At 41.1% G+C, this 13477-nt stretch overlaps 1 protein-coding gene across 7 annotated transcripts in view; it reads left to right on the top strand.

The window, feature by feature from the left end:
* The first annotated feature begins 2835 nt into the window (after positions 1-2835).
* The window catches only part of SLC30A6 (solute carrier family 30 member 6), a 98324-nt gene continuing 87682 nt past the window's right edge, over positions 2836-13477 (top strand). For 5 of the 7 annotated variants that reach the window (XR_009209202.1, XR_009209203.1, XM_058426107.1 and 2 more), the window contains exons 1-4: positions 2836-2897; positions 9178-9264; positions 11927-12011; positions 13180-13222. Coding sequence is in view for 5 of the 7 variants with exons in the window: in XM_058426107.1 (XP_058282090.1) it covers positions 2895-2897; positions 9178-9264; positions 11927-12011; positions 13180-13222 (218 nt within the window). In the remaining 2 variants the exon portion in view is untranslated. Of the gene's footprint in view, positions 2898-2920; positions 3309-9177; positions 9265-11926; positions 12012-13179; positions 13223-13477 lie in introns of those variants that run through there. The other 2 variants (XM_032172637.2, XM_032172635.2) reach the window with 2 other exon arrangements.

Here is a 13477-nt window from a genome sequence, read left to right on the forward strand (position 1 = left end):
TATAAGGGCATTAATCCCATCATGACAGTCCCATCCTCATTATCTCATCTAACCCTAGGTACTTCCCAAAGGCTGAATCGCCAAAGTCCATCACATTGCTGGTGAAGGCTTCAACATATGAATTTGAGGGACACGAATATTCAGTCCATAACATCAACTAAAGGAACCAAGACTCTTTGATAAAATGGCTAAATTCAGGGCTGGGGCAGAAAAAAATACATGAGTGTGGAACTTCTTGTGCCAGAGAAGAAAGTGCCCAAAGAATGATGAGGATGAATCATTGAAATGACACACAGATTAAAAGGGTTCCCACTGGACAAATCTGAGCATCAAAATAAGTAATTGTAGTAATTATAACCCATCAGATGAAATAAACCATGAGCTCATGTGAATATATGAATACATACATAAACAAATTACAAGCATAATGAGGAATGTCATATTTATATGGTTTAAAGGTACCTCTCCAGGCCGGGTGCAGTGGCTCATGCCTGTAATCCCAGCACTTTGGGAGGCCAAGGCAGGTAGATACCTGAGGTCAGGCATTTGAGACCAGCCTGGACAACATGGTGAAACCCTGACTCTACTAAAAATACAAAAATTAGCCGGGTGTGGTGGCACATGTCTATAATCTGCCACTGACTAGGTGTGTAAAGATTTTCCCAAGCAGGGATAATAGTAGTACCTATATCAAAGGCTGTTATGAGGATTAAATGAGCTAACACATAGTCGTGTTTCTTTTTGGGTTTTGTTTTGTTTTTTTTTTTTTTTTGAGACAGAGTCTTGCACTGTCGCCTGGGCTGGAGTGCAGTGGCACGATCTTGGCCCACTGCAACCTCTGCCTCCCAGGTTCAAGTGATTCTCCTGCCTCAGCCTCCTGAGTAGCTGGGATTATAGGCTCCTGCCACCACACCTGGCTATTTTCAATAGAGACGGGGTTTCACTATGTGGCCAGGCTAGTCTCAAAAACCTGACCTCGTGATCCACCCACCTTGGCCTCCCAAAGTGCTGGGATTACAGGGATGAGCCACTGTGCCTGGCCTCAAATTCTTTAGAATACTGCCTACCACATATTGAATGCTCATTAAATCCTAGGTATAGGACAGGGGTGTTGGCTCATGCCTGTAATACTAGCATTTTGGGAGGCTGAGGCAGGAGGATCACTTGAGCCCAGGAGTTCCAGACCAGCCTGGGCAACATAGCAAGACCTCTCCTCTACTAAAAAAGATTACTGTGGCTGCAGTGCGGAGAACAGATTGTAGATAGATGATAATACCTAAGATTTTATTTTTTACTTATTTATTTTTTTGAGACGAAATCTTGCACTGTTGCCCAGGCTGGAGAGCAGGGGCACGATCTTGGCTCACTGGGCTCACTGCAACCTCTGCCTCCCGGGTTCAAGCAATTCTCCTGCCTCAGCATTCTTAGTAGCTGGGATTACAGGCGCCCGCCACTACACCTAGCTAATTTTTTGTATTTTTAGTACAGACAGGGTTTCACCATGTTGTCCAGGCTGGTCTCAAACTCCTGACCTCGTGATTCGACCGCCTAGGCCTCCCAAAGTGCTGGGATTACAGACGTGAGCACCACACCTACTCAGTTGTTCTGTATACCATTACATGTTCAGCATCCCTAATCCAACTATCTGAAATTAAAACGCTCCAAAATCAAAACTTTTTGATCGTCAACACGATGCCACAGTGGAAAATTCCACACCTGACCACACGTGAAAAGTTGTAGTAAAAATTTTGTTTGATACACACACAATTTTTAAAATTGCATAAAATTACCCTGAGGCTATGTGTATAAGGTGTATACAAAACATAAATGAATTTCAAGTTTAGACTCTGGCCCCATCCCCAAGATAAAGAGCCAAAATCTGGAAACAGTTCTGGTCCTAAGCATTTGGGATGAAGGATACTCAACCTGTACCCAGTTTTCTACACGACACTACTTATGAATATCTTTTAAAAATTTCTTTATCCTACTTGTTTTCTGTCTTCCCTACCAGAATATAATTTTCACGAGACCAGCACCTGAGAAACACACGTGCTACATATTCAATCTTTATCGAATGAATTTAATATTTTCCAAGTTTTCTATAATTAACATTACTTCTATACTATTAATTTTATAGAGAATCCAAATAGCATTTTATTAAGGAGACCATTAGTCGGTCCGAGTTCAAATTCTGCTACTACAGCAAACTGTATGTAGGACTCAAGGCAAGTTTATTTTTTTTGAGACGGAGTCTCGCGCTGTCGCCCAGGCTGGAGTGTAGTGGCGCGATCTCGGCTCACTGCAACCTCCGCCTCCTGGGTTCAAGCGATTCTCCTGCCTCAGCCTCCAGAGTAGCTGGGATTACAGGCGCGCGCCACCACGCCCGGCTAATTTTTGCATTTTTAGTAGAGCCGGGGTTTCACCATGTTGGCCAGGCTGGTCTGGAACTCCTGACCTCAAGTGATCCGCCTGCCTCGCCGCCGAAAGTGCTGGGATTACAGGAGTGAACCACCACGCCCGGCGGAGGCAAGTTTCTTAATCTTCTTCTTTCCTCACTTGTAAAACTGGAATACTGTCTATTTTCATAAGGTTAAATCATGCAACACAGGTAAAAGCGCTTCACCACTCAACTCGTTGCTCCTTGCCTTCCCCTTAGCCTCAACGCTTCAGGTCCCGACCAATCCCCTTGGAGAGCTCAGAGGGAGCCGCTCTAGCCGCCTACCGCCACGGAGTGCAGGGACAGCCGGGAAGGGGGCGGAACCCGGAGGCCAAAGCACGCACTTCCTCCTTCGCTTTCCTCACAGCCAATCGCCCACTGGTGCCCCACCTCTTCCGTTCTGGGAAAACTCCAGCACCCAGAACGGCTTCCGGCGGGAGCTGTGCCGCTCTTTATCATGGTGAGTTGGCTGTTGGGGTGAGGGTTTCGGCTGTAGCTGATTCGGTTTATCTTATTTGGTCCACAAGCGGCCTTGAAATCCCTCAGCCACCCAAAGGAGGGGGTCATTGGAGTTGAAGTCGGGCCCCGTGGCAGGAGCGGCTGTCTCCCAAAATGTTCCCCTCAGAGTTCTGGTCCCTTTCGGTCCCTCACCTGTTCCGCAGGCGCTCACGATCCAGGCCCCGCTGCAGGCCGAGCTTTCAGCTCCTGGCGAGTTTCTGACTTCCCTCTGCCGAGATTTCTTTAATGTAATAAAAGTCTTTGCCAGCGTCAACAACTAGACCACCAACAAAAGATCTGAAAACAAGTCCACAGCAACAACTGTAATAGTGATTCTTAGAGCAGTGGCGATAACGCCAGCGGAAGAAAAAAGGTTAGTAATAGGGTTTTAAGGCAGATGCCTCACTCTGCAACTTGGCTTTACTAAATATTAAGTAGCCTGATTACGGCAACAAGTTTGATAAGCGCAGTAACTACAGAAAGCCAAGGTGTTGGTAGGACATCTTATTGCTGCTTTATTTCTGCGTTTGTGGAAACTAATGGAAGACCCAGTAGACGTTATGGTTGTTGGGATATGGTGTTTTCTCTCAAATTTGTTAGAATTAGTCATTCTTTGCCTTTAGAGCTCAAATATATAGCTCTGAACTTTAAGCAGTTGGTTGGGATTTCAAGTGTCCAAGTGGTGTGTGCCTTTTATTAGAAAAACTTATGGAGTACTTATTGATAGCCTACGTATGAGAAAGAGACCACATTTCTGTGCCTAAGCTTTTGTCACTGTACTAAGTTTTTTACTTAAGTGGATATGGTCGGGAAAATGCCTTATTCACACACTTTATGTTTTGTAAATTTTCTGTAATCCTTTTGCACACAGAAAATGGGTAAAAGTTTACCCTTTTTGGCTAATGATCAAATAGCCTTCAGTTACGCTCTTCAAAACATTCACCATTGTGAAGCCTGTAGCCAGAGTTATAGTTCTAAAATTTGACCACATCACTCCTTTACTCAAATTTTCTTTTTTTTTTTTTTCTGTAGCACTCAAGATAAAGTCCTGTTTAGCATGGCATACAAAGCCACCCATTATCAAACTTCTTACTTTTACAGCCTCTTTTTTGTTGTTGTTGTTGTTGTTTTTGAGAGGGAGTTCCGCTCTTGTTGCCCAGGCTGGAGTGCAATAGCTTGATCCCGGCTCACCACAACTTCCGCCCCCCGGGTTCAAGCGATTCTCCTGCCTCACCTTCCCGAGCAGCTGGGATTACAGGAATGCGCCACCACGCCTGGCTAATTTTGTATTTTTAGTAGAGACGGGGTTTCTCCATGTTGGTCAGGCTGGTCGCGAACTCCTGACCTCAGGTGATCCTCCCGCCTCTACCTCCCAAAGTTCTGGGATTACAGGCGTGAGCTACCGTGCCCGGCCAAATGCATACATGTATGCAACATCCGTATTTCAGCCACAGTGAATAGCTTGCAAATCATGCTGTATGAATTGAGCCTTTGTACCTAATTTGCATATGCTCTTCCATCCCCAGAATTGTTCTCTGTCCTCTACCGGCTGTCCTTATCAGAATAACCCTTATATATCCTTAATTATTTTTCATGAGCCTTTCCCCCATGTTCCAGTATCCTGTTAGTTGCTTCTCCTTTGTGCTCTGGTGGTACCTTGTGCTTTTATACACACACACTTACTCACACACACACCAGTTTTGTTACGTAAAGCTGCACGAAACGAATACATACAATAGAAACAACTTGCCTATAATACTGATGATTTGAAGGGAGTTGAAGATAAAGGGATAAGAAACTTAAAATTCAGAGGTCTTTCAGATTATACACCTTCATTAACTCACAGCCCTAATTTAAGAAAGTAAAACTTGAATCTTGTGCTTTTTACCAGTAACATCTGTAATCCTTACAGACTATGTTAAAGTTGTATATTTATTTGTCTTTCTCACTTTTTTTTTTTTTTTTTTTTTTTTGAGACGGAGTCTCGCTCTGTCACCCAGGCTGGAGTGCAGTGGCGCAATCTCGGCTCACTGCAAGCTCCGCCTCCCGGGTTCACGCCATTCTCCTGCCTCAGCCTCTCCAAGTAGCTGGGACTACAGGCGCCCGCCACCGCGCCCGGCTAATTTTTTGTATTTTTTTAGTAGAGACGGGGTTTAACCGTGGTCTCGATCTCCTGACCTCGTGATCCGCCCGCCTCGGCCTCCCAAAGTGCTGGGATTACAAGCGTGAGCCACCGCGCCCGGCCGTCTTTCTCACTTTTTAGACTGTAAGCTCATTGAGAGCAGGACCTATGTGTTTCACTCTAGTATTCCCAGAGCTTTGTACAGTGCCTGGCCCAGAGGAAGTTTTCAATAAACATCTGTTTTATAAGACACTGAAAACCTATGGCACTGTATCTTTATGCTTGAAACATTAGTATTAGTCATGCAGGGAAACAGTATTTAAGGTTTATTTTAAAGGATATTGAGAAAAGGTTTTGTGTTTATTAAGAACATGCTATGTGAAAACAGTACTTTCTTAGAAAATATAAAGAAAAATACAAATAAAACATCTGTTTTATAAAGCCCTGAAAACCTATGGCACTATATCTTTATGCTTGAAACATTAGTATTAGTCATGCAGGGAAACAGTATTTAAGGTTTATTTTTTAAAATAAATATTTTAAAATAAAATATTGAGAAAAAGGTTTTGTGTTTATTAACATGCTGTGTGGAAACAGTGCTTTCTTAGAAAATATAAAAAATATAAATATAGGCCGGGCGCGGTGGCTCATGCTTGTAATCCCAGCACTTTGGGAGGCTGAGGCGGGCGGATCACGAGGTCAGGAGATCCAGGCCATCCTGGCTAACACAGTGAAACCCCGTCTCTACTGAAAAAAATACAAAAGATTAGCCGGGCGTGGTGGCGGGCGCCTGTAGTCCCAGCTACTCGGAGAGGCTGAGGCAGGAGAATGGCGTGAACCCGGGAGGCGGAGCTTGCAGTGAGCCGAGATTGCGCCACTGCACTCCAGCCTGGGCGACAGAGCGAGACTCCGTCTCAAAAAAAAAAAAAAATAAATAAATAAATAAATATATAATATTAAAAATAAAAGTATATGAAAACAAAATATAAAGAAAAATAGCCCTTGTCATTAGTGAAGTTACTAAAAAATTACAAAGCAATGTAACAAGTTGAAGGCTTTACTTTGGTTAATGCAAAATAAGTGGCATAAAAAGCACTATAGTTTGGAATGATCTAGGAAGACTTCATTTAAGAAGTCAAACATGAAACTAAGTACTTTGTGCCCCACTCTAATACTCTTAATCTAATACTTGTTTGTCATTATATGAATAAGAGCTTGGGTTAGACAGATGTGGCCTTTTCACGCAAGAGTGGTCATGAGACAAAAGAGTAGACCAGTTTAACTGAAGTTGAGGGTTTCTATCTGGAGTAAGAGATAAGACTGGAAAGAAACAGGCTAAGTCATTGAAAACCTGGAAATTCAGGTTGTAAAATTTGGAGTTTATTCTGATAGCATTGGAGAGCCAATATAATTTTGGGAAGAGTGATATGACATTAGGATATTTGTTTTATTTTCATTGTCAGGATGGCATCAGAAGTGGCCTTCTGCCTCTTAGAAACCTTGTTGATTCTCTTAACCTGAAACTTAAAGTTGGCTAGGGTTAAACAGAAGATGTCCAAAATAACAGTATTAAGGAGAATTTTTTAAATCTTTGGAACCAAAATAACTCACACGTAATTCTTTAAGCAAAGAATATATATACATATGTACATACGCATATACAATATTTATACATATGTACATTTATTTATTTATTTATTTATTTATTTATTTATTTATTTATTTTTTTGAGACGGAGTCTTGCTCTATCACCCAGGCTGGAGTGCAGTGGCCCGATCTCGGCTCACTGCAAGCTCCGCCTCCTGGGTTCACGCCATTCTCCTGCCTCAGCCTCTCCGAGTAGCTGGGACTACAGGCGCCCGCCACCACGCCCGGCTAATTTTTTTGTATTTTTAGTAGAGACGGGGTTTCACTGTGGTCTCGATCTCCTGACCTCGTGATCCGCCCGCCTCGGCCTCCCAAAGTGCTGGGATTACAAGCGTGAGCCACCGCGCCCGGCCCTATTTATTTATTTATTTTGAGATGGGGTCTCGCTCTGTCATCCAGGCTGGAGTAAAGTGTGGTGCTGGCTCACCACTTGACTTCCTGGGCTCACGCTATCCTTCCACCTTGGTGTCCTGAGTAGCTGGGACTACAGGCATGTACCACCATGCCCAGCTAATTTTTTCTTTTCAATTTTTTTGTAGAGATAGGGTCTTAGTATATTTCCTAGGCTGGTCTTGAACTCCTGGGCTCAAGTGATCCTCCTGACTCAGCCACCCAAAGTGGTGGAATTACAGGCATGAGCCACTATGGCCAGCCAAGAAAAAAATATGTATATTTATTGGCTGGGCGCAGTGGCTCACACCTGTAATCCCAGCACTTTGGGAGGCCAAGGCGGGCGGATCACGAGGTCAGGAGATCAAGACCATCCTGGCTAACACGGTGAAACCCCGTCTCTACTAAAGATACAAAAAAAAATTAGCCGGGCGTGGTGGCGGGCACCTGTAGTCCCAGCTACTCCTTCCCCGCAGGATGGGGCTGCAATAGAGTGAATATCCTGTTTGCCGTGTAGTAAAATCAGACTGACCTCAAAAGCAGCTGGAACTGAGGTTCAAGAGATGGATGTGACTGTGTGTAGGGAGAGGCATACCATTTTTATTTTTAAAGTATCAACAGAAATCATGATTTCACATTAACAATACCAAGTTGCAAAACCAAATGTGAATAATGATGAGCAGGTATTGATTTGGCCAGCTTTATAAATGTGTAACTTTTAAAACTGGGTTATTCATCTTTTTAAAAATAGTTTGTGGAAGCTCGTTGTGTATAGAGAAGATTGGCCTATTGTCTGTTGTGAATTACAATTTTTTTTCAGTTTGACCTTCTTAAAGCTTTTTTCCCCCTTTAGGGTATTACATTCGCCCATGAAATTATATAGTAAAATCAACCAATTTTTTTCCTTTAGAGCTTCTTGGGTTTTATGTCCTATTAAGAAAGGCTTCCCCCAACTCCCAGATTATAAAATAATACAACTAGACTTTCTTCAGTCAAGTACTCTATAATTCTGTATTTTATTTTTAAAAATAATAATAGAGTAAGGAGTATGGTAAGGGTGAAACATTACCTTGATCAAAATACCATTTATTGACTGGCTTATATTTTCTCCCACTGATATTGGATACTGCTTTTCTCATAAGTTAATTTCTCATATGTGTTCGAACTCTCCGTTTTGCTAAGGCTTTCCCATATGATTTCCTAAACTTGGGTGGTTAATCCCCTCTAGTTGCCACTTGGTCTCCTCTCTCATTGGTGAGCCCTGTCTTTACTATCCCCAAACTGTATACTAGCAGGGGCCAGGGAGACTAGCCAGGATGTCAGATACTTTGACTGAATGCCCAAGAGAATCTCGGGGGTTTTACTATAATAGTTGCCTGAACCTTCTTTCTTTTTGAGACAGAGTCTCACTCTGTCACCCAGGTTAGAATGCAGTGGCACAATCTTGGCTCACTGCAAACTCCACCTCGCAGGCTCAAGAGATTCTCACACCTCAGCCTCCTGAGTAGCTGGTATTATAGGTGTGCACCACCACACCCAGCTAATTTTTATATTTTTAGTAGAGACAGGGTTTTGCCATGTTGGCCAGGCTGGTCTCAAACTCCTGGCCTCAAGTTATCCCTCTGCCTTGGCCTCCCAAAGTGCTAGGATTACAGGCATGAGCCCCAAGCACAGCCACATATATAGCTTTAATTAGGTGAATTTTCAGTAGAAATTTCCAGTAGAGCTATTTGGCAAACTATTTCTTTTTCGGTTCAAGTTGCCTTATCCATTTAAAAATAAAGAGTATGGTCTGGAGCTAAAAAGCCTGGGTTTGAATTTCTGCTCGGCCATTTACTGGCTCTGTGACTTTGGATGACTTACTAAAAGTTGTCTCCACCACATAGGTTTATTGTGAATATTAAATCCATAAATACACATAAAGTGTCTAGAATAAGTGCTTGGTGTATATTGAGTACTTAATAAATATTGGTTATTATTACCACTATCTCATACCATATCATAGGAACCACTATATCATATCATGGTAACTCTGAAGACGATTAAATACTTAAATGCTGATTTGTATATGTTTGTTTGAAAGGGGACAATTCATCTCTTTCGAAAACCACAAAGATCCTTTTTTGGCAAGTTGTTACGGGAATTTAGACTTGTAGCAGCTGACCGAAGGGTAAGTTATTCTTTAACCCCAATTTTAATTATTGCACAAACAACATTATAACATTGAAGAAAGATAATTTTTAAGGCCAATAGAAATCACTCCTGATCCCGCCACACTGTTTTCATTTTTCTATGTTGGAAAAGTATTTTTTTAGTGTAAAATTGCAGTTGTTTGGTGTTAAATTGTTTTGCTTTGGTAGGAAGCTTCTGTTAAAGTTTTGATTCTAATTCTGAAGTGTTTTAAAGAAAAATGGTTTTGTGGTTGCTTTTTGTTATAAGTTTTCAAAAAATTAAATGGATCCAGTCTAAAGCCATGTTTTCTCTTTTATTTTTTTTTTGAGATGGAGTTTCACTCTTGTTGCCTAAGCTGGAGTGCAATGGCATGATCTCGGCTCACCGCAACCTCTGCCTCCCGGGTTCAAGCGATTCTCCTGCCTCAGCCTCCCAAGTAGCTGGGATTACAGGCATGCGCCACCACGCCCGGCTAATTTTGTGTTTTTAGTAGAGATGGGGTTTCACCATGTTGGTCAGGCTGATCTCCAACTCCCGACCTCAGGTGATCCGCCCGCCTCGGCCTCCCAAAGTGCTGGGATTACAGGCGTGAACCACCGTGCCTGGCCCATGTTTTCTCATTTTTAATGTAGGGCAAGAAAAGTATGTTTTGAGACTGTAAATAAAAAGGTGTAATTGCCATCCTTTTAGGCCACCAATATAAACCTTCTAGTTACTGTGTTTCATGCTTCTCATTGTTGTCTAAATGATAAACTCTCTGAGGGAAGTGACTGTCTCTATTTTGCTCACCTTTTTATAGAAGTACAATATAAGCATTCAGTGAATATTTGATGACTTTTAAGTAAAGCCAGCTTCAATGAAACAATAATAAGCAGTACCAATGGGCACTCCAATTGAAACTCTGCCATATTTTCACTATTTTTCAACTCCGTTATTCTCATTTGCTTCCTTATCCAACTTAGATTCTATGCTCCATCATTATCATTTCCCTCCCTTTTGTTCTTTTTTTTTGAGATGGAATCTTGCCATATTATCCAGGCTAGTCTTGAACTCCTGGGCTCAAGGGATCCTCCCTCCTCAGCCTCTTGAGTAGCTGGGATTACAGGGGTACACCACTACTCCCAGCTAGCATCATTTTCTTTTATATGTTCTCAACTCTTTTGTGCTCCCCTTCCCTCTGTCTTAATTCCTGGAAAATCCCTAACCTTCATTAAGTTCACTTTCTTTCTGCTCTGTACTTGCATCTAAGCAACTGAATGTAACCTGAGAGAAATAAAACCATGTGACTGGTCTCACTTTGAATTCATGATCAGACAGACCATTAGTGCTGCCTATATTTCTTTCATTTTATATTTCCTTCGTTCATTCAAATTTCCAATTTCCTAGATGGCTATTTCATACGATGTTCTTTCGTTTCTATCCTCAAGCTTCTAATACCTTCTTCATCCTCACCCTAACCCGATGATCTTGCTTCCTGTTTCACCAAGGGAAAAGAAGTAATCAGAAGAAAACTTCTACATCCCATCATTAGCACATCAGCCATCACTCCGCCTTCCCTCCTGTTTCTCTGGACAAGCTTTCAGTTCTCTATAAAGCCAATCCTTTCACTTGTTGCCTACTGAAAGATGATGTCCCTATAATTGTTCTGTTTCTTGCATCATTGTTTTTCTTGCATCATGCATCATTCTCCTCTTTCTTGCATCGTAATTACATGTTATACGTTCCACTCTCAGGGCTGCTTCATTTCTCAGCTTCCTTTTGTAGCAAACCTACTTGAAAGAATTATCAGTACACTGTTCACCTTCTCTTCTCCCTATATTTATTAAACACATACCAGTTAGGTACTCGTGCCCACTAATTCACATAAACCGCTTTTACAAGGTAACCAAAAACCTCTGTGTTGCCAAAATCAAGATTTTTCCTTATTTCTCACCTTACTTGGTTGATGTTGAACAGCCAAGGTCAGTACTTTTTTTTTTTTTTTTTTTTGAGACAGAGTCTCGCTGTGTCGCCCAGGCTGGAGTGCAGTGGCGCATTCTCGTCTTACTGCAACCCCTGCTTCCCTGGTTCAAGCGATTCTCCTGCCTCAGCCTCCCAAGTAGCTGGAAATAAAGGTGCCTGCCACCACGCCTGGCTGATTTTTTATTTTAGTAGAGACAGGGTTTCACCATGTTGACTAGGCTGATCTTGAACTCCTGACCTCCACCCACCTCAGCCTCCCAAAGTGCTGGGATTACAGGCATGAGGCATTGCACCTGGACAAGATTAGTAACTTTTAGGAACATCATTATGCCCTTTATTCAGATTCGCCAGTTGCTTACATTTGGCCCCATTTGCTTCATCATTGTCTCTATAATATGTACTTATAGAGACAAAATGATATGCATATGTATGTATATTTTTCTCAACTATTTGAGAATTTCTGTGTCAGAATTTATTTTCTCTTGAACAACTCTCCTTCTGGAATTATTCTTTTAAACTTGTATACTATAATAACTTAGCTGATGACAATTTTGGTAGATGTAGAAAGTGTGACACAGACTTTTTGAAGGAAGTTATGTTTATTCCTTTGAATATCAGAGTATAAATTGTAGCAACTTGAACAGACCCCGTGAAATTTATCACTTCTGTACACATAAGAGTGATTTTTATTTTCACAGTCCTGGAAGATACTGCTGTTTGGTGTAATAAACTTGATATGTACTGGCTTCCTGCTTATGTGGTGCAGTTCTACTAATAGTATAGGTATGTCACCTTCATATTTTTATGGATTTGTTATTTTCACTTTTATTTTTCTCATTGGAAATAAAGGTATATCTTACATAGAACATATTATTCTGAAATGTATATAACTCAAATGATTTAAATAAGGGAATATATTTAAAACTTCCCTGTAAACTATAAACTTTTGTTCATTCGTTAGGATTGTAATTTTTTTTTTAAGTTTTTTTCCTTTTAAAATATATTTTAAAACAGAAATGGGGTCTCGCCATGTTGCCCAGGCTGGTCTCAAACTCCTGAGCTCAAATGATCTACCCACCTCGGCCTCCCAAAGTGCTGGGATTACAGGCATAAGCCACAATGCCTGGCCATTTTCATTTTAAATAAGCTGTTATTTTTAAAAAAAATCATTAAATCTATTTAGAGATTTTTTTTTTTTTTTGAGACAGAGTCTCACTCTGTCACCATGCTGGAGTGCAGTGGTGTGATCATGGCCCACTGCATCCTCCAACTCTCTGGGTCAAGCGATTCTCCTGCCTCAGCCTCCCAAGTAGCTGGGATTACAGGCACGTACCACCACGCCCAGCTAATTTTTGTAGTTTTGGTAGAGATGGGGTTTCACCATGTTGGCCAAGATGGTCTCGATCTCCTGACCTTATGATCTGCCTGCCTCGGCCTCCCAAAGTGCTGGGATTACAGGCATGAGCCACTATGCCTGGCTGGAGATTTGTTTTTGATGTAATAGATTAAAACTTTAATTTATGCAGTTTGTAAGTTAGATTTTGAGGTTTGTTGGCTTTTCCTTAAAAAGGAAATTCTGTAATTTTTTTCTTGTATCTTAACTTTTTATGTTTTTTATTGCATTGTTCTTTTGTTCTGTTATTCAAACAATACATTTGAAATAGTGCTGAGATTACAGAAGCAGGCAGAAAAATGGTAACAGGGCTTTTGAACATTCATTGCTTCATTTTTCCTAATGGAGAAATCAGGTTGGGAAGTAAGCTTTTCTACCAACCAACTTTGGCTACATATATTTATCAAATTTACTAGATAACTGCCAATATATGAGGTTGGCCAGTGACTCAAAAGTTTTTTTGATAATGGATACCCCTGGTAGAAATAATTTAGGTAACTTGCTGTATTTTTTTAGAGGGGTCAGTAATATCTTAATCATTTTTTTATTGTTTTGCAGCTTTAACTGCCTATACTTACCTGACCATTTTTGATCTTTTTAGGTAAGTTTTTAGGAAATCTTAATGTTTTGGAGCCAATAAGGAACTTGGTAGAAATGTGGTATAGCCATACAATTCAGCAATAAAAACAGCAACTACTGATATCGTACAAGAAAACAACAAAAACATTATGCTATGAAGACAGTCATAAAGGACCACATATTGTATTATTTCATTTGTATGAAATGTCCAAAACAGGAAAATCTATGGAGAGAAAAAGTAGATTATGAAGTTTTCTTTGCTTAAAGGAAAGTAATC

Source organism: Hylobates moloch, unplaced genomic scaffold (genome assembly GCF_009828535.3).
Source record: "Hylobates moloch isolate HMO894 unplaced genomic scaffold, HMol_V3 SCAFFOLD_13, whole genome shotgun sequence".
Taxonomy (NCBI): Eukaryota; Metazoa; Chordata; class Mammalia; order Primates; family Hylobatidae; genus Hylobates; species Hylobates moloch.